Below are 21,255 nucleotides of genomic sequence, written 5' to 3' on the forward strand. Positions count from 1 at the left end.
ACCACACTCTCTCTCTCTCTCTCTCTCTCTCTCTCTCTCTCTCTCTCTCTCTCTCTCATCCACGAGCACAAGGAACACAACGTCTCAATTCCGTCAGATCCATGATGACCACGACGACGAGGACGTCTCTCAGTTCCGGTGCGGCAACATCCGGATTCATATCTCATGTCGGCCGACGATGACGCAATCATAGATCGAACGCTCAGTTTTGAGCGATGCGAGCGAATAAGAAGCCGGAGATGACCGGGTCGGAGGTCTTCAAAACAAAGCCTGCATTCAGATCTCTACAAAAGCAGAGAATCAAACTTCGACGTTTGATTCCTTCCCAGAGACTGAGACCTCGTCGCTCGTCGCTCTGGCGCTCTACGCTCGCCAGTCATTGCTCAACGCTCGGCCTAACTGAAGCAGATCTGGTCCTGAGCCTCCTCCCAAGCGCTGACGACAAATGTAGTAGTGATTTTTTGTTGTTAAACTACTCTCTCTCTCTCTCTGTGGAAACTACTCTCTCCCATCAAGCATCGCCGACGATGACGTCGGTCGAGATCGAGGACGCATCTCGACAATGACGCACCACTGCTATGGCCGTAGTCGAGCCTATGCATGATCTTGTGGTCGTCCACAATTTTTACGATGAAGATAGAGACAAGGTGATATCTTTTGATATATTTCTTCTTATTGGTCAGTAAACTGTTTATTAGAAGTTTATTGCCTTCCAGTAAAAGTTTACTGCCCCCAGTAAAATCCAGTAGAAGTTTACTGCTTTCCCAGTAGAAGTTTACTACCTCCTAACAAAACATTTTTCATCATTACTGCCTCTCAATAAGGTTTTATTGACCTTAGTAGAAGTTTACTGTCCCTCAGTAAAATCTCAGTAGAAGTTTACTGCTCCCCGGTAGAAGTTTAATATCTCCCAGTAAAATATTTTTCATCATTACTACCCTTCAATAAGGTTTTATTGACCTCAGAGAAATTTACCGTATTTAAGTAAAAATTACTTGAAGAGAGGTTGAGGGGATGGAACTGAAGCCAAATTAACCTACTATGTGTATAATCTCACCAAGATTCATATGAAGAATTATCATCAACCAAACCCTAATATCATAATCCCACTGCATATAGATTCCCACCATGATCAAACATAATTTTTAACATGTGTACTGTTCTTACTTCTTAGATCTTAGGAAGAAGTACATGCATGAACCTCATCATTAGTCCTTTTCAGTACAATTTTTAAATTCAATGAATGTTGGTTTCATCATGTACCTTTGAAATTATAACATATGGTCCTAACTAATTATACAATTCAAATAAAACTTTCGGATTGTGAAATGTTTTAAGATCACACTCTTTCTCATGATTTTCTTGAACTTTATTCCTGTCCTCCACTCTCAGAAAATAACAGCCATATATTAAGGTTTCTCTAATAAAGTAAGTCACTCCCTTCACTAAACAAAGAAAGGTTCTTCTAAACAAAGATTACAATATCTTCTAAGATTAGTGAAGGCTATTTGATTTTGTTCACCTTAAGTATAAAATATATAATTGCATGAAATATCCCAACTTTTACTAATCACATTGGAACATTGGCTCATAGAGAATTGGCTTCTTTTCTGTAGTGGGAGCTTTATGAGCATGTGACTGATTAGGTGGACTTGTTCATAGCATGTAGGAACCAAGAATTTAAAAGGGTTAAAATTGCCCTACTTAAGTTCTTTAACTTGATTAACTAAACATCTCTTATAATTAGGTGTGTTAATCATCTGTTTGTTTATAAATATATAAACAAGTATGCCTTCAGATACCAAACCCTAGCTAGTAGCTAGATATATAGCTGATAGTTTTGTTAAACCAGTCTAGAAATGTGATGTACTAATGAAATTGTAGCAAGTAAACTCAACAGCTGGCTAGCTAGGTCAATAATCAAAATTGAATTGCCAACTGAAAATCAAATTCTATGAGCAAAGACTTGAGAATGAGACTGTTTTTCCTTTCTCATAACTCTTTGAACCCCTTTCTCATATTTGGTTAGTGTAACTGATTAACTTAATTGTGCCCTATGTGCTGCATATGAACTATATGTGCTCCCTCTATAATTGCACACACATCTATTATTAAACTAAGTATCAGGTTCAATTGGCAGCCTTAATTTTGTTCATAATCTAAATCATTAGATACGATTTGTTGCCTTAAACACAATCTGACATGATTAATTATAATACTGTGTGCATTAGGCTCATACATGAAAGTACAGTGAATCAAGGTGCTTCCTCTATCAGATTCAGTGAATGTATTGGCATTGCTCCATAATTGTACTTGAGAATAATATATATGAACGACGGGATAAACACAGACTCAGATAACTAGCATTTCATGTCAATAATTTGTCTTCTATTCTTGTACTTGTTTTCTAACACATAAGAAAATTAGATACTCTAATAATGTAGAAGATTAATTTAGTTCCGTACAAATTATTAGAAGATAAGAACACTAGCTGATTGTCTATAAGTTCGATACAAAATCATCGTATAGTTAATTTGACACATCAAACATAAAAATGAACAATTTTAGATCGTCGAAACTAGATCTCGTGTACTTACTCAAAGTAGAAAAACAATAAATTCCATTTTTTATCTCTCTATCATAAAACTCGACTTCAGTGACAAAGACCGGTCACATCGTATCAATCATAAAAATGAACAATTTTAGATAGTCGAAACTAAATCACGTGTACCCGCTCATAGTAGAAAAACAATAAATTCCACTTCCTATCTCTCTATCACATCATATCAATTTTAGAGAAGACGTGGGCATGAAGAAAGAAAGAAACAAAGAAGGTTGGGTCCATGCCAGATGCAGAGCTAGCTTTGGCTCTATGGGAAAAAGATGCGCTAACAAACAAAAGATCAGCTGCCTCTGGGAATCTGGATAGTAGTGCTCAGTCAATGAGTAAGATAGCTCTTGTTATAAGAACCAATTTGACCTCGTGCTTAATTTGTTATAGTTATCCCACTAGCAATTTTCATGATTAAAAGTTGTTGCGGTTCTTGTTGGGAGAGTGACTTTTCAAGGTCAAGTCGCCGTGAAGATAAGCTTTTCCGGTTGCGAATTCAAGTTGAAAGCTTTGGCCGTTTTGGCTTTTTATAATGGAAACCCGACAAGACCCACAGTGTTCACATTGAACGTGACCAAACTTGGGGGAGTCAAGATTGTCTTGTTTTCAAACAAAAAAATTTGCAGTCAAATTCTACGAGCAAGATTAACGTTAAAAAACGATGAGGGTGGTCAGGGTCTTTGAGCCTATATAAAGCACGAGGAAGATGACCAAGAATCACAAACTCAAACACAGCTTCAAGTTTCAAGCTTTTCTTCTTCCTCTCTCTCTCTCTCTTAGTTTCAGTGACTTGTTTTGGATATCAAAGCAAACCCAGAAGCAAAAACTAGATGGAAGGTGCAAGGAGTGCTATGATCAACGGTGGGAACTTGTCTCAGAGGATCTCTGGCCGTCTGATCCCCAAGAGGGGTCAGGTGAAGATGGCCATAGTTGGGATTCTGCTTCACTCTGTTTCTTCTATGTTCTCTCACCGTCGTGGTGGTGCTGATGCTCGTCATCTCTCTTAGCTGTTTTGTCTGTGTGGGGATTTCTAGATGAGTGGTTGCAGAGTTTGAGCTTTTGTTTTGTGCATCAAAGGTTGTACAAAGTTTTGTAGTTTACAGATTAGTGAATTGTAGTTGGTTATCTTTGGTTTTGATCTAGTATTTCGATCAACAATCTCGATTGTCTCTATGTAACTTCCAAAATCAAAGAGTGAATCTTTAGACTGAAATTCATGTGGGTTTTACTATTTAGCGCATCATTTGTTGCACAAGAAGCATTTAACTGGCATTGTGATCTTTAAATCTAAACAAAATGGCACCCAATTCCACATAGGGAGAACAAAGTTGAAGAAAGCCTAAATCCAACTCAAGAGACTTGGCCTTCTAACATGTATATAAGTATAAGCCTTGGAAGATTAGTTGGGAAAGGAATAAGTAGTTGTGTTGCTTCAACCTATTCTTGAGTTGTCTCTGCCAAACACAAGCGTGGTAGCCCAGTTCACAGCAACATAGAACCTGTTCCTCCAACTTACAACCCGGGTAAGATAAGCAGAGCGCCAGATGAACCAGCTAACAAATCCAGCATGGGATATGCCCTTTGAATCCTGCAACAAAATTGTAGTTAGAAGTTTAATTGAAAGCCTAGTTTTTGGTTTTGAAGCACATTCATCATCGTTTAGAGTAACAGTTTTGATGAACACTGACCTTGGATTTGCGCAGATCAACGAGTGCCTTATAACTCCCAACGGATGCCATGCTTCCGAGGTGCTTGTAGACAAAAGGTTCTCCCAGAGAGATATCTTTTGCACTCATGGCCTTACCTGCCTCCTTCCCAATCCTGTTAAACAACTCCACCAGAAATTTTCCTTGCCTTTCTGCCACCTATTTCAGACAATGTGAAATGAATTGTAATTAGGAGTTTGAAAATATACAGTCTTGAACTTGTTGAGCACTGAGCGAAAGAAATGCCAGAACAATAACAATGTCACCCCAAGCAGTTAGATTTTGTTTTTCCATTTTCATAGGGAACAAAAAGTAGAGCTTCTCAACCAGATATGAAAATCCAAGATGGTCTTGCAGTTGCCTCCATCTGTTTTATCAGGCTTTTGACAGTAGCAAGACAGATAGCACAGACATATAACAATCTTGCTAGCAATGCATTATTCGTAGAGCACAAAGCTGGTTCTAACCTGAGCTAAAGCTGGAAGCACTGGCATCCCAGTCTCTTCAAGAAAACCTGCGCAATCTCCAAGTGCAAACACATCTTCCACAGAAGGAACTCGCATCCACCCATCGACACCAACCCTGCATCAGTCAATAGTAATTGTTAAAGATCGTTAATCCAACAGAATTCAGTTGTCCACCAATGAAGACAAGATAAGAGAAAGATATGCTGGTGCATATACCTTCCACCAGGGGACTTGGGAAGATTAAGTGATTTCACAAACTGTGAGGGACCAACCCCAGTAGACCAGACCAAAAGGCCATATGGAACATCAGTTCCATCATTAAGAACTATCTTCTTGGCATGCACCTCTTTCACAACACCTCGCATAAGGTTAACACCACACTAGCGCAAAAAGTTCATATTTCATATTAGGTCTCCAAACTAACAAAAAATGTCAACCAGGAAACTGAATGCAAATGAACTAACCTTGGTCAGGTGGTTCGTTGCGTACTGCCTCAATCCAACATCAAAGGATGACAGTATTTCATTTGCCTGTTCCAGTAAATCACATAATTATGATCAGTGACAAAATAATTTTTTCTTGGTAAAAAGTCATATATAGGAGTGAATGAGTAACAAGTACCTCAATGAGGGTGACTTTGATGTAATCCTTAACATGAGTATACCGTTCACGGACATCTTTCATGATGAAATCACTCAATTCGCCACTGAACTCCACCCCGGTAGGGCCACCTCCAATAACAACACAATGCAGGAGGCGTTTCCTTTCTTCCTCAGATATGCCTGAAAATGAATGTGATAAGATGATTTAGAGAGTAAATCCAATGTTTGACATTTTTATGTAGAGATTGAGGAGGCTCACCTGGATTTTCAGAGAGCATCAAGTTCAAGAGAAGCTTCTTTCTAATTTCTTGGGCATGATACACTTCTCGGAGGAAAAATGCATGCTCCGCAACACCTTTGATACCAAATGTCAAGGGCTCAGATCCAGCTGCTATGACAAGCTTGTCATAGGCAACTCTGAATCTGTAAGGATCACTAGGCAAATCACCATGGCCGACTGTCTCACAGTACACCTATATGAAATACGAAGATCAAGTTTATCTGCTGCTATGACCAATCAACAGAGAAGCTGTTATTCCATCTTCCTTATTGTACAGTCTAAATATTAATAATGTTCCATGGAAAAAAGTAAATTGTCCATTTTGAAAAAATCAGCTTCTGATTTCAGATCAAACTTCAACTTGAAGAACATACATCTTGTCTCAAATTGAGCCTAGTATGTATTACTTCACTAGAACTCCATTAGGAGAGACTTTTGACATCAGAACTTATATTGTTACTTCATTTCAAAACCCGATATCTGAGTCAGATTTACAGCACCATTAAATCATGAAAGAAATACATGGGGAACATCATTGTGTTAATGAAATTAGTGAGAAAATAATCTTGAATTACATGCTATTTACGACACTGCACAGATAAACCTGAAACCAAAATTTTGATGAACAAATCTTGACTAGACAAAGTAAGAATAGAATTTGATTACCTCATGTTTCTGTGTGTCAATACTAAAGCAATTAGCCAGATAGAAGTATGAATTGGGATTCGTTGCTAATGCAGACTGTATACGACTGACAGGTTCAGCAACTGAACGGAATTCCAAAGTACCAACACAAGTTGAAGGAAGCAAAGGAGTAAAAACCATGTGATTACGCGGAGATATGCAAACAACATCATAAATCTTGGTGTCTAGTCCCTTAAGGAATCGACAGGCAGCCCAGCCAGTACCAAGGACAACCACTCTTGGCTTTTCACCTGGCTTAGTTGCCTGTAGTCCTGGATACTTGGGATCATTACACTCTGAATCAGACTCCTCAACAATAATTTCGGCAGAAGGATATTTATAACTTGGGGTTGTCCTTAGTCCCCTGCTCCAATAGCTACTGTGATTCACCTTTGGAATGCTGGAAAGGTATGAGAAATTTCTGTTTCTGGCATCGTTCTCAAGCGAAGGTAAGGAACAATATTTGCGTGTGGATGCTCCCTCAGAGAACATATCCTTCTCACTTCTGTGACCACCATAGGCACCTCCAGACCTTCTGTAGCTGCTCCTAGCAGTCCTAGCAATCCTTTCAAATGCCATTGTGAGAGTATCAGTCCCTCAATCAAGACTTATATGTACTCTCTGAACTATCTAAACGGAATCAAATTCTTGGTTGCTCAACCTGTGGAATTGAACAGTAGACAAAGAAGTGAGCAATGAGAATAGTAAACAGAGAGGTTAACATTTGATGGCACACATATTTATAGGTAGCTGTATGTACCACTCCAAAAAATGTGGAGAGGTCATGACACTAGGCAGGACAAATTAAGATCTAGTCCATTCTAAAACAAAGCAAGTTCATAATGGACAACGATTGCTTCCAAGATTAATTGACAAGAAAACAAAAACCAACATAGCTTTGGTCATCAGTCGATGGCAGAAACAAAGAGAAAGCTCTTGTAAATTTAGCAGCTAATAAAAAGCTAAAAATGACAGTATCTTTTTACTTCTACATTGCCAAAGGCACATAATAATCGACAAACCCAACTCATCATTCTTTCTACTACAGTGATTATTATGTCAAATTTAGAATCTCAGCCATCACAATCATGAATACTCTAATGTATAAAGCTAGGCTCAATTAAATGGCAACAACCAAAATATCTAAGCAGAAAGCTCTCTGCTTTATATGAAAAATCAACATGAAAGACAGAAATTGGTAAACCCAGAACAAGAAAAGAACTTTCAAGATCAAAGACCAATCTGCAGTAGAAAAAACCCAGATCTTATACACACCCAATAAAAAGAAGCAGAAAATGCATACAAAATGAGGAATACAAAACCATTGAAAAGCAATGGAACATGAACATATAACACCAATAAAAATGTGATCTTTATGAATAAAAAAGTTATCATTATGAAGCTGAAGGGTTTAGAAGATTTACTGGGGTTTTGGTTTACACAGAGCTGCGTGATCTCCAAGATTATGGGAGTGTAGCTTTTTTTAATCCAAATGTGAAATGCCAACAGATCGCTGAAGACTTGGTGTTTGTAAAAAAAAAATTGAGAATTGCAAAAATGGTGAGAGTGGGGAGTTGAAAGGAGCCAACTTGGGGAGCAAGAAAGTTGGTTTGTTGAGATTTGAGAAGTGCTTTTTGATCAAGTAGTGGTCAAAAAAAGTTGGTGATGATAAAAAAAAAAACTGGAAGAGAAAATTACAAAGGGTGTGTGTGTTGGTTCTGTTTGTGTGGGAAGGAAGTTCAAGCATCAAGCATATGCCTTGTCTGGCATTTTGGTAAATCAGAGTTGTCTGAAAAGAGAACACAGAGCAGGCTTGGCAATTGCAGTGTCGTTTTTGTGTGGTTGAATCAGTAAAACAGGTTTTTGAATTAGCTGCAGCCTCCACCTGTATGTGTGTAAGACCTGTTTGGCTCCCTTAAACCCTGAAGCTCTCCCCTAAAACCCTCCTAAAACCCTAGTCAATGGTGAATGAGACAAAGAGTGAAGATTTGCCAAATATCTAGTAGGCGGCTGTAATTTCATTCCATTTTCATTTCATTCGCATTTATGATCAATTATTTCCTATTTTGGGGACTCAATGAGTTTTGGACTGAGTTTGGTCAGAAAATTTAGAGATGGGCCTACGTGTCTGATCCAGGTCTTTTGTGTCACATCCAAATGACTTCAGCAGCTACATTGAGTTTGTTTTGCTTGTCAAATTACGTTTGAGAAACTCAAACATGCTTTTGCTTTTGCAATGTTTGTTTGATCGGCAAGATAATTCTTTTAAGGATTAGGCAACTTGTTAGTGACGATATTAAACCAAAAAAAAACTTGTTAGTGACGAACACAGTATTTGAAGACTACACAACATGAATATTCACCAACTCATACGATATGAGCTTTTTCTTACAACAATCGTAAGAAGGATATAACATGTTCTAATCGAATTTTTGAGATTAAAGATTGTGAAAATGATATCTAAATTTAACATCAAAAATCTAATTATCTAATGTCAATTATTCGATGAATAATAATCCCATATGTATTACTATGTAATAATTTGATGTAGCAATACTTATGGGAATGACATGATGAAATTCTGTATAACGTAATACAATTACAATTGTAATTTTAGACAAGATCGAGGAAAAGTAACAGTTATTAGGAAGGAATTAGAAATTAAGAACTACAAGCTACGTATCTTCAACCAGCTATGAACAATCTCTAGCTAGCTATATATATTCCCTCCTAGCTTCATGGTTGAACTATGGAACTAGTTTGATCAGCAGCTCCTTTTCTACTTGTAGACCTTTAATTTGTAGTTCTAAGTAGGTGAATGTGATGCTCTTTTGTTTTTGTGATGATCAGCAGGTTGTGCTTGAGATTTAGAGGAGAAGGCACGATTGAGGATAGCAGCCAACCGGACTCCACCTTGGGCAATCCTCTTCTCCACAATAGGTAGCCGGGGCAGGAAGTAATCCTCTACAGAAAATGACACCATCACAACAAAACCATAAGTTCTCATTCAAGCAAACTATGCAAATTTACCAAGGAATTGGGTCAAAATTAGAAATCATGTGTGTATATACAGTTGTGTTTGCCTGCGTAAGTATACCTGTTAGAGTATCACCGGACTCAACGCCCTTGTAACCCCATTTGCAAGCTATGTTCATACTTTCTGTAGCATACCTACATTGACATGAATTAACAAGGTTTGTATTAGCAATTCATGTAAATATTGGTGATATTAATTAACCAACAATAAGATAAAAATGCAGATACAACATTGTGAATGATCACAAAAATCTGCAATGATTGAAAATACAGAGAGCGCTTACTTGTTTATACATGAACTGATTTCATCACAATGTCCCCATGATGTAACATCATCAGACCAGACCCCCTGTTCAGGAAGAAATCAGCAATGTTATAACTAATGCTTCTCTTAAAAATTAGCACAATTTGTTAAACTAGCTAGTAGTTAATTGATAACTATATATTGTTATCATCTGGCACTAGCTTACAACTGTGATGTTTCCCTGTATGTCTTGCAGGAGGAGTTCCATGTCCTTGTCATAATAATCATGCAGAGCTTGCATTATAATCTCTCGATCCCATACCTGCATGCACAATTTGAATTCTCATCAACAGCTAAATGATCAACTATACTATTTGACTGTTTATCTTATAAGCTGGGACAATAAGTGCCTGGCCTCCTTACATGGTGGAGATTGGATTTGTGCTTGTACCAACGCAAGTCTATTGTGTTTCCTCCTTCATCAGTCGTGAATCCGACATGCATAGGCTGCGAAAAACAAGAAGATCATCATCATGAACATAACAACCTTCAGTTAATGAAATCCTCCATTGTTCTCCAAACAGCTACAGATTCATGTATGTCTGTGTATATACCTGATGGAGATCACCCATAAAGTGTGACAAGAATAGCAAGGCCTCAGTCATATTATCTGCAAATAAAAAGTCAATGACAAAGAGACCATGTTGAGTGATGTTGTAGTACAATACAAGAAAGCTAGCCATTGACAAAACTTCAAGCAATTGATATCATCAATATAGAAGTGCAATTAATTTTGTTTTTTAGCTTCCGTACATCGACGGTCAGATGTTCCTTCTGTGTAGTGCAAAAGCTGAGATGTGAAATTCTGGACTGCACCAGCAACACACATGTCCTTGGAGCCATGTTGATCATGGCAATCTCCTGTGAATGCATATCCCAAATGATATTAATTACTGCATTAACTTAATCCCCGATAATTCTCGATTATATGCAGTCTAATTAGGCTTACTTGAGTACTCAAAGTTGCAAGCATTATCAGGTGTGTCAATGAAGTGAAGAGGGCTAGTCCACCGGTATCTGTACCAGTGCCTGATCTGGTCAGGCCACACACACAGAGCCGACAAATCGCCATTGACATCATGAGGTAGTAAATTTTCAACAGCTTCTGCAGCTTCAGGCTCTAGAAGTGCCTGCAGTTGCGATTCATCCATAATTAGCTCCAACCAAAACTCACAAGTACGTTAGTGTCACTTTGGGTACGTTGAGCAATATGATTATGATGCTATATGGGGTATTCGACATATATAGAACTTCTTATAGGAAGTTTTTAGTGTGGTTAGACTATTGCAAAGCTCATTGCATCAAGTTCTAGGTACATGGTGCCAATGTGCCAAACAGAACAAGACCAAATTGGGAGAAGAACGGAATTGACATTACCTGTGCAATCCGGCAAGTCATGATGTGACCCTCTTTGCTCCATCCCTGAGCTTTCGGAATTAAAATGCAAACAAAAGCGAGCAACAAAACAAACTCAAGAAAATGGTTGGCAAATCTGCCGAAGCCTCTATAAGTATCCATCAGAATAGAAACTTCCCTGCTTAAATGGCCAAATGTTATGATCGAGGACACACTATACAGATTATTTATAGGCCTTTGGCAGGACTTAGTTACCTAAACTTACAAGTCACCAAAGATTGTTAATGAGTACAAGTTTGATATAACCACTATTTTAAGTGTACCCCAAAAGTTGACCTTTAACGCAAGCAAGGTGGGTTTATGGGGTATATTCTGGCATAATGGGAGCATCAGCAACATATGAGGAATACATCAATACATTAATATAAGCAGATGACTCGAACATTAAGGAGCTTCAATAGCTTGTAAGTGCTTCTGAAGATGCATCATCATCTCTATCCTTTCTGTATCTTCATCCTTCAACAATTTTTGCTTCAGAAGAGAACATATGATTGAGGGTAGCAGCCAAGCGGATCGACCCGCTTTGACGTAGTGTCATAGTGCTTTGACTGATTGCAAACAAAAGCAGAATCCCAGTGATATCATGTTTGTGTGAAGTGTTGGCCTGGGACAGCAAGATAGGTTTTGAAGTTTTAACTTTCAACTTTTAGGAATGTTGCCCATGAATAACAATTCAAGCTTTAATTGATTTGTAGCTTACATAATTGGCAACAGCAGGAATACCAATTCAATAATTTTTCAAGGAAAAAGAATACACCATTCTTGATAAACTATAACGAGGGTTGTAGAGTATTACACATGTATGACAGTTTTCAACAAGTTCCAAAGAAGTTCCACACAGACAAACTTCAAATTGAATATATGATACATCAAAACTCTCTTTCATTACACTTTCTTACTTCAGGAAGCAACACTTCATGATATTTTTCAAAACCCTTTTCAAAATGCTAACAGAAGCGAGCAACAAAACAAACCCAAGAAAATGACTGGCAAATCCATTTGAAGAGAAATTTCTCTGCTATATTGACCAAATGTTATGTTTGTCCAATATGCTGACACTATACATAATTACATATACATAGGCCTTTGGCAGGACTTAGTTACGTAAATTTACAGGCCACCAAAGGTTGTCAATTACTACAAGTTTGATATAACCACTATTTTACCAACATGTGAGGAATACATCAATACATTAAGCAGAGAACTTGAACAATGAGGAGCTTAATAGCTCATTAGCTCTTATAACTTGTAAGCAATAAATGCCCTACCCTTTCTGTATCTTCATGCTCCAGCAATTTTTGGTTCAGAGAAGATATGATTGAGGGTAGCAGCCAAGCGGACCCCACTTTGAGCTAGCCGCTTCTCCACTATAGGCAGCCGAGAAACAAAGTAATCATCTGAAAATAAATCACATGATTAGAAATAAAAACTCTGTAGATAGAATATGCAGAGCATCAAAAGAAAATGCTGCATGTCCATGTGATATGATCATGTAAATATGTCTAGAATATGCAGTGTTAGTTTGTCACTGATGCAAAAGTCAACTGCAGAAAACCAATAGAGAAAGCCAGAGTTCAACATTATTGAGAAACCTATTCTTTTTCCACATGATTATTGAGTTAGGGTTCGATATCAAATTAGTTTACAATTTGTTCAGAAAGAAGAAACAACAAAAAGGAAAATACCATTCAGAGTGCTTCCGGGAGTGGCATTCCTGTAAGCAAATTTGCATGCCAAACGAATGCTTTCAGAAGCATACCTGCAAGACCAACGGCAAATGAAATCATATCTAGACATGCCCCATTTCTATACTAGATTTAACATGTTAATTTCTTTTCTACAAGATACAAAATGTAACTAACAGAATGCCTTGATGTATAAGAGCCACATTAGTCTTAACTCTTTCAGCCATGATAAGACATTCAAATGATTGGCGCCAAATTGAAAAATGCATGTTTTCAGGACCAATCAATTGCTAGAATCTATTTGAATCCTCCAGGATTGTCACAACTTTCAACAGCTTCGAACTATCAACTTGGTTCTCAGGAGATTAAAATCAAGTAAAACACACAATGCCATATACACCCGTATCCGTGAACTAAAACTTGGAAAGTTGAAAGACCAAGTATTGCATATTAGGTATACAGCATAAAGCATATCAAGCACTTCATGTTACTAGCAGAAGAAACATCTCAAAGCATCATGTTACACACAAACCGGTACCAAGCAATCAATGAACTAAAAGGAAGATGTACATACTCATTTGGACATACAGTACTCCAATTATTTGCACAAAACTGCCATGATGACAAATCACTGAACCAAGCATCCTATGGATAGTTAACAGAAAGAAATGTAAGTGTCACATTGCTGCATAGGTAAATTAACCTCTTGTAAGATCAAAAGCTCAATAAACAACAAAAAAGAAACTAAACAAAAATAAGAGATGAACTTCGCACTGTAATATTCCTCTGAATAGTCTCTATCATGAGTTCAAGATTGTTCCCATATATTGTCTTTACAGCAGATTCAATGATCATATTATCCCATACCTGAAACAAAACATTCTTTTAGAGAACATAACTTATTCTACTTTTAAATAACACAAATAAAACGTAAAACGCCTATAATATCTGGTCACTGCTTCGCACAATCATTCTTATTGAAAATAAAAGCAGAAAGAAAGACCAGTAAACTAAGTGGAAGTATAGGGGAAATAGTCCATGATGTGGGCTAATCATATATATGTATTTTTGAATTTGCAGTTGCACCACTATGCTGGCAAGTAAGGAAAGTATGGCTTACATGGTGAAGATTTGTCTTCCTGTGATACCAACGGACTATTATTGTGTTCCCCCCTAGGTCTCCAGTGAAACCAACATGTAGGGGCTGTCAACACCAAACATGACATTCAGGAAAAATGAGAATCTCTCTGTCTCATATGTAATTGACTCATTCCATGATTTGCTTCTCTTATAAGGTTTTAAAGTTTGAAAGAACAAGTATGAAGAACAGACCTGATGGATATCCCCAATAAAGTGAGACAAGAAAAGAAGTGCCTCTGTTAAGTTGTCTGTCACAAAAAACAAAAGATGAAGGATTTTGATATCCAGGAAATCAATATTTCACAGTTGGGAGGTGTTGAATCCAACAAATACGGGTGCTTACATTTTGATTTTGAGATGGAATCCTGATAAGTCAAAAGCTGCATCGTATAGTTGTTAATTGCTGCAGTTACACATCTACCTTTATGTCCAGCAGAGTCATGGCAGTCTCCTATTATATCAACATGAATCAAAGTAAGAGCAAGAACCTCAGCAGAGTAGACAGTGGGATTAACATAAGCACCAAATGCAACTGGGAGGCACAAGTTACTGAACTAATAACATATGCATATTACCACAATTGAGTTTCTCAGCCATCAAACTAGAGAAACATTCAGAAAATGTAACACTCGATACATCAAAAATAGCATCACTGAACCATTGGAAACCAGCTACTTACTGCTGTCATTGTAGTTACACAGAAAATCCGGTGTGTCAACATAGTGCAAAGCACTACTCCACCGATAATGAAAGCGAATCTCATCAGGCCAGGAGCAAACTGCAGCAAGATCACCTCCAGCAGATTCTGGTAGTAATTCTTTCACAGCAGCTAAAGCATCTTCACTAAGAAATCCCTGGAGAAAACAAATGTTTCACATCAGAACTCCAACACCATTGAAGATTCCAAACCCACCTCATCGCCATCTTCACAGTAACAATATAGGCAAAAACATGTCTTTAAAACCTCCATTCCTTCCTTTACTTCATCCACACAACCTTTCAAACACATTTTGCTCCAACTTTATGGTACTGTAATTTCTTCTGCCCAATTATAAAACCCATCCTAAAATCCACTATTTTCAGTTACCCACATCAAATTTTACTGGCCAATCCATCTTGCAGCTATATTGTTTACAAATACTAAAGCAAGATCACATCATTGTACTCATACATTTTCAAAGCAGTATCATATAATACCAAGAACACCCAGTATTTAAAACATAAAAAGATAAATAAAGATGAGTTCTTTAGTAGTGTAGAAACTCACTGACCTCTGCTATCTTGCAAACTGCATAGTGGCCTTCTTTGCCCCAACCCAGAATTCCTGGCACCAACACAAGAAACCCTACCACACTTCCACTCCACCACACCCCAAACAAACCCATATGTCTATAAATATGGTAGCTTTTCGGGTTTGGATTGAATCAAAGTCTTCTGCTTCCTTCTTTTTTTATTTTTTTCAAGCAAGTCTACAGAAGAGAAAAGCAAAATCCAGTTCTATTTGATACAGACACGACATGTCGTTACTACCCGTTTGAAGAAGAAGAAGACGAGACTGTGTCCTTCGATAGACGTCGTCTTTTCAACGGAAATTTCACTATAATCTTCAAATTTTCGACCCATGTTATTTTCATTTGTTTTCGACCACGTTGTGATTCATTGTTTTTTAATTAAGATTCAGTCCATTCGACTTTCATAAATATCAGTGAGATTTCAATCCGTGACTCTCATAATGTTAGTTAGACTAGCTAACCAACAAGTCACGGCTCATTGACATCGTTGTAAAACTTAATAAATCAAATAATATAATTATGTTGATGACCTCATTATAGTGTTTGAAAGACTCTGATTCTATAGACTCTACTAACTTTATGATTAGTGAACTTTAAAGGAGCTGTATTGACTTATGATGTGACTATACTTATACTAATTCGGTGTATCATGACGTGCTCAAATTAATATGAAACTACTTTGATCAGTTCGGTGTAACAAATGTTACTAATAGTCCGGAATGATGAGACGTTATTCATTCATTTCATTCTTCGCATACCTCGACAGTTTCGGTGTCAAAATCACCAAAGTTTTCGTTGGAAAGGGATGAAACAACTATGGTAATTGGTAAATGTTGGAAAGAAAATAGTAAGCTACTTCCACGACGACACGTCGTTTTATCATCACTTCCCCGAATGATGTATGTCCCCTCTTTCCCACGGAAGAAGACAAAGCTAGTCATACACAGTGGAAGCTGAAAATCAATGAAGGCGGTAGTGGTAACAGCCCCCGGCGGACCGGAGGTCCTCCAAGTACAAGAAGTAGAAGACCCACAAATCAAATCCGACGAGGTCCTCATCAAAGTGGAGGCCACCGCCCTCAACCGAGCCGACACTTTCCAGAGGAAGGGACTTTACCCGCCTCCTCCGGGGTCCAGTCAGTACCTCGGCCTCGAATGTTCTGGAACCATCGAGGCCGTTGGAGAACACGTGTCACGCTGGAAAGTCGGGGATCAGGTAATTTCTGTGTGTTTGGTTTGCATGAAATTGAGAAATGTGATTATAATGGTTTCGGATTACGCAGGTGTGTGCTTTACTTAGCGGAGGAGGGTATGCCGAGAAGGTGGCTGTTCCGGAGGGGCAGGTTCTTCCTGTTCCGCCTGGTATTTCTTTGAAGGATGCTGCCAGCTTTCCGGAGGTGGCGTGCACCGTTTGGTCCACTATCTTTATGATGAGCCGGCTATCTTCGGGTGAAACACTCTTGGTAATTAACTAACTTGCTTTTTGTAATATGGTGGGTAAGTGTTACATTGCAAATGCTTATATTAGCATAAAGTCATAAACAAAGGTCTGAACGAGTGAATTGCTTTAACTTCGTTGCAATAACTGAGGTGAACTTTCAGGTTCATGGGGGTTCGAGTGGAATCGGCACGTTTGCAATTCAGATTGCTAAATACCGGGGAGTGAGGGTATTTGTCACAGCAGGTAAGGTATACTTGGTCTCATGTGGTGCGGAATCGGTTTTCATGTATTGAAGGATAGTGATCTTGGATCATCAGGTAGTGAGGAGAAGCTAGCGGCTTGTAAGGAGCTTGGGGCTGATGTAGGTATCAATTACAAGACGGAGGATTTTGTTGCACGTGTGAAGGAAGAGACCAGTGGCAAAGGTTTGTTCTATTTATTTACACCTGATTAATATCACTCGAGAGAAGAGAACTATACCCTTCTGTGTTCTTTTTGTTGTTGTGTATGATAAACATATTGGTATATGCTCATTGGCAGGTGTAGATGTCATCTTGGATAGCATTGGGCAAGCCTATTTTAAACGTAACCTCGACAGCTTAGCTTTTGATGGGAGGCTTTTTGTTATTGGGACCTTGAGTGGCTCTGTCACAGAGCTAGATCTTCGTGTGGTGCTTTCAAAGCGCCTCACCATCCAAGGTACAAGATTTTAGTGCTTCAGCCTTTTTGCCTCAGATATTGGTTTTCTGCATTTCCCATTGACAGATGACACAGTATCTATGCATACTTTATCATGAAATCTGAATTTGAGAGAAAAATACTATGTGGATATCCATGTTTGAGAATGCTTTGTGATTTCACGTATCCTTGTGGCTATTAATATCAAGCATTTCCAGAAGTTCTCTCATCCTTTGTATTGTGACCTTTTATGGAGTTGATGTTTCTTAGTAAGCACTAAGCACATTGTGTTTCCTCCAACATCGGTTCTTTTGTTCCTTGGTAGTGTTATGTCAGTACATTTCAGTATCACATGTCATCTTGCATATCTGCTTCCACAACAGTAATCAAATCTTGAGTTCAGTGTTGACACCTTTGTGATGACCCTTGTTGTTTGCAAAGAGCTGCTGCACTTTGTTTGGATATCTCTAAAATATTGTTGTTGGCCATGCAGCGGCTGGTTTACGCTACAGAAGTCCAGAAAACAAAGCGGTAATTGTTAGAGAGGTGGAGGAGAATGTGTGGCCTGCAATTGTGGCTGGCATGGTGAAAACTGTTGTCTACAAGCGTTTCCCATTATCTAAAGCCACTGAGGCTCACCAGCTATTGGAAACTAGCCAGCATATTGGAAAGATACTACTCTTCCCATGATGCTTCAGACATCATGCACCCAAGTTCCATGTTATGGGAATAAAGCAAAGGTTAATATGATTCTGTGTTTGCCATGTTTATGCTGTACTCTAATTTTCTTCTACACAAACATACAATTTGTAGTCTCGTGCTTCATGCTCTCCCTGGAATACTTATGAAACTGCTTCATCTCAGTAAATAACGATACTGTATACTAATACTAAACATTTGTGTTCTTGCCTTCTGTTGGATTAATGTTGCTTATTTCTTCACCGGTAAAACTCCAAACAGACGTCTATGATAGGGATAATGTCAGTGTGATTATCATTTCACAAATCTGAAACACCGTAGTACAATGCATCACAAGATCACAAAAATTCTCTTAGTCTTTCCTGGCCAATTAAGGCAAGATTGCAAGTTACTGTTGTACAGTACTATAGTTTGACAATGCCACTAGTTAAATTCATCCTAGGTTCTAAACGAACAAAATCTTGAACACACCCACCAAAGACACATCGTTTGCTTTCATTACAAAGCCTGCCGGAAAGAACACATACACAAAGCCTGCCGGAAAGAACACAAACACAGACACACAATTGAATCTGAAAGTCAATGAAGGCCGTAGTGATAACAGTCCAAGGTGGACCGGAGGTCCTCCAAGTACAAAGTAGAGGAGCCATAACTCACAGACGACGAGGTTCTCATCGTATCAAAGCGCGGGATCAAAAGCTAGTGTTGATGTATGTGGCCATGTGGGGTTTGGTATTATCGGTGAAGATGATGGAATGGTGGCCGGCAACCCTATGCAAGCTTAGAGGTGACAATCGATAATAGTAGTCTGCTCCCCACAATTTTATAGAGAAAATGAGGAATCTACTCAAGTAACAAGAGAATAGAACCAAATTGGGGGAAAAAGGATTGGGAATGGGAAAGAGAATTACTTAACATGTGGCTGCTTCAACACCATTGATAGTGTTTTGTAGTGTAGTGTTGGCCACGTAAAGAGAACATTTACTATGTCACCATGTACTTCTATCGTTTCTCCTCAAGTTAAACTTCCTGCACCATCCTCAACTTAAACTTACAAAACTGCTTGGTCCAGAAAAAAAACTTAAACTTAAACTTAAAATTGTTGAATAAAAATGGTTGATTTGTGTTTAAAATTCCTGGTTCATTCTCTAGCTGTGAGCTTTACAACAAGGTAGTCGGTAAGAAAATCCGGAACTATATTCACAACAAAACAAATTGATTATCAATATATATAAGTATATAACTTTATACATTGTATACGTGAAATGAAAATTACACCACATTATTGGTTATACGAATACACGATTTGAGTAATATGATTAACATGATATACTACATATATTTGAACCATCATTACTTCATTCGTGAATAGAATTTGAACTTTGAAGATATTACATATATTACCATCAACTTTTTTTTAAGAATATATTAGAACCATCATTGGCGAATAGAATTTAGTAGTTAGAGAGGACGTTATGAACATATGCAGGGATAAAAGTACACGCACTACGGTCGAGAGAGGCTAGCTCGTCATCTGTGGTGCAGTTTTGTGAAAGTCGACTGGTTAAGTACTAGTTGCTATATAAAGGGTGTCATTAGCCTTGTTAGTACTCGCACAATCAAACACAGTTTTGAGACTTCTGGAGTGAAAAAGCAAAGGGGTTTGAGAGGAAGTAGGTTAAGAATTTCTTGATCATCGATCAGCCAAAATGATATGTCTAACGGTTTCTCAGTGGGGTTCGACTATGGCGCCCATCATTTTCTTCTACACCTGCTTTTGGATCCCATTCATGCAGTTCAAAGAAGCTCTAGCCGGAACAATTAGTGAAGTTCTTTTTCTCACAGCTGATATGTTCAAGCCACAGGATCATCCTTCCTGCAATCTAGACCAGCTGAGTCTTCCTGTGGCTAGATTCCAGGACTTGCAGGGTCATTGTAGCACCAAAAGGAGTGGACACGAGGCCGAAACCTGCTCAGTCTGCTTGGTGGAGTTTGAGGATGAAGATGCGGTGAGCCAATTGTCTAAGTGTGGGCATGTTTTCCATATGGATTGCATAGGAAAGTGGATGGAGGGAAATCACTTCACTTGTCCACTTTGTAGGTCATTGTTCTTCAATGTGAATACTTGTCATGTGAAACGTGATGTTGGTTTTCTTCCACATCCTTGGATATATTAATCAGTTGAGATTAAGAATTAGTTCTTTCTTTCTGAGGCTCTCGTAGAGAATAAGCAGGAAGTAGTACCAAGTGCAGCCATGTCCCCTCGAGATAATTATGTGCTTCATTAAAGACAAGAACGGAAGTGCTGGGTTTTCTCTTTTTGGGTTTAGGGGTTTCCATAATGTAATTGACTGTTATTATGTGATTAACTGATTATATATACATGTTCCGTGTTGTCCCCCTCTTTGTGCCTCATGCACCTAGGTTCTATGTTCTAGGAATAAAGCAAAGGTTAATATGACTGTATTTGTTATATATGTTTATGATAGTTGTACTTGTATTGTCTGCAGATACACAAAGCTTAGTCTATCATACAGTTTGTAATCTCGTGCTTCATGCTCTCCCTGGATTGCTTGTGAAACTGTTTCATCTCAGTAAATAACGATACTGTATGATAGACTATGCTTATGTAATCTTAGTAGGTTAATATGACTGTATTTGCTATGTTTATGATAGTTGTACTTGTGTTCTTGCCTTCTGTTGGATTAATGTTGCTTACTTCTTTGCTGGTAAAACGCCAAACACATTATCCCCTATCAATAGACATTTTATTTGGTGTTTTACCAGTGAAGAAATAGGTATGGCTGTTGTGTAGCACAGTATGCTATGCGGCACAGTTTGAACGGTTGAGAATACAAAACTTACTTTTCCATTAAGTTGATCTTATGGTTGTAAATATATTTCTATTTTAAAATGAAATCACATGTAGCTAAATGTTTGATAGGGGATAATATCAGTGTGATCATCATTTCGCAAATGTGAAACACCATAGTACATTGCACCACAAGAACACGAAAATTCTCTCAATCTTTCCTGGCCAAGGTAAGTTTGCAACTTACTGTTGTACAGTACTGTAGTTTGATAATGGCACTAGTTAAATTCATCCTTGAACTTCCATCGATCAACTTGTGGATTTCGATGCACTCTTTTTGGAGGTTCTAAACGAACAAAATCTTGAACACACCCACCAAAGACTACTAGATCAGAGGTTTACA

General features: G+C 38.2%; 4 protein-coding genes across 4 annotated transcripts in view; 2 read left to right on the forward strand and 2 right to left on the reverse strand.

Annotated features, from left to right (window-relative positions):
* The window catches only part of LOC101310880, a 1,534,871-nt gene that overhangs the window by 1,011,543 nt on the left and 502,073 nt on the right, over positions 1 to 21,255 (forward strand). The window lies entirely within an intron of this gene.
* On the reverse strand, positions 4,008 to 5,437 carry LOC101312418 (alternative NAD(P)H dehydrogenase 2, mitochondrial-like). The gene is made up of 4 exons (XM_004293552.1): positions 5,001 to 5,437; positions 4,785 to 4,899; positions 4,300 to 4,476; positions 4,008 to 4,199 (listed from the first exon to the last, which is right to left on the reverse strand). Exons 1-4 carry the CDS (start codon positions 5,147 to 5,149, stop codon positions 4,044 to 4,046), a joined length of 597 nt encoding a protein of 198 aa, XP_004293600.1. The 5' UTR covers positions 5,150 to 5,437; the 3' UTR covers positions 4,008 to 4,043.
* LOC101299357 (endonuclease 4-like) lies at positions 12,105 to 15,450 on the reverse strand. Its single transcript, XM_004293510.1, has 9 exons — positions 15,203 to 15,450; positions 14,611 to 14,785; positions 14,275 to 14,382; positions 14,124 to 14,179; positions 13,912 to 13,995; positions 13,566 to 13,658; positions 13,366 to 13,436; positions 12,792 to 12,865; positions 12,105 to 12,503 (listed from the first exon to the last, which is right to left on the reverse strand). Exons 1-9 carry the CDS (start codon positions 15,314 to 15,316, stop codon positions 12,388 to 12,390), a joined length of 891 nt encoding a protein of 296 aa, XP_004293558.1. The 5' UTR covers positions 15,317 to 15,450; the 3' UTR covers positions 12,105 to 12,387.
* On the forward strand, positions 16,149 to 18,282 carry LOC101297912 (quinone oxidoreductase PIG3-like). The gene is made up of 6 exons (XM_004293505.1): positions 16,149 to 16,438; positions 16,506 to 16,685; positions 16,825 to 16,906; positions 16,981 to 17,088; positions 17,204 to 17,362; positions 17,835 to 18,282. The coding sequence occupies exons 1-6, from the start codon at positions 16,187 to 16,189 to the stop codon at positions 18,029 to 18,031; spliced, it is 978 nt and encodes a 325-aa protein (XP_004293553.1). The 5' UTR covers positions 16,149 to 16,186; the 3' UTR covers positions 18,032 to 18,282.

Source organism: Fragaria vesca, linkage group LG3, assembly GCF_000184155.1.
Source record: "Fragaria vesca subsp. vesca linkage group LG3, FraVesHawaii_1.0, whole genome shotgun sequence".
NCBI classification, from domain to species: Eukaryota; Viridiplantae; Streptophyta; class Magnoliopsida; order Rosales; family Rosaceae; genus Fragaria; species Fragaria vesca.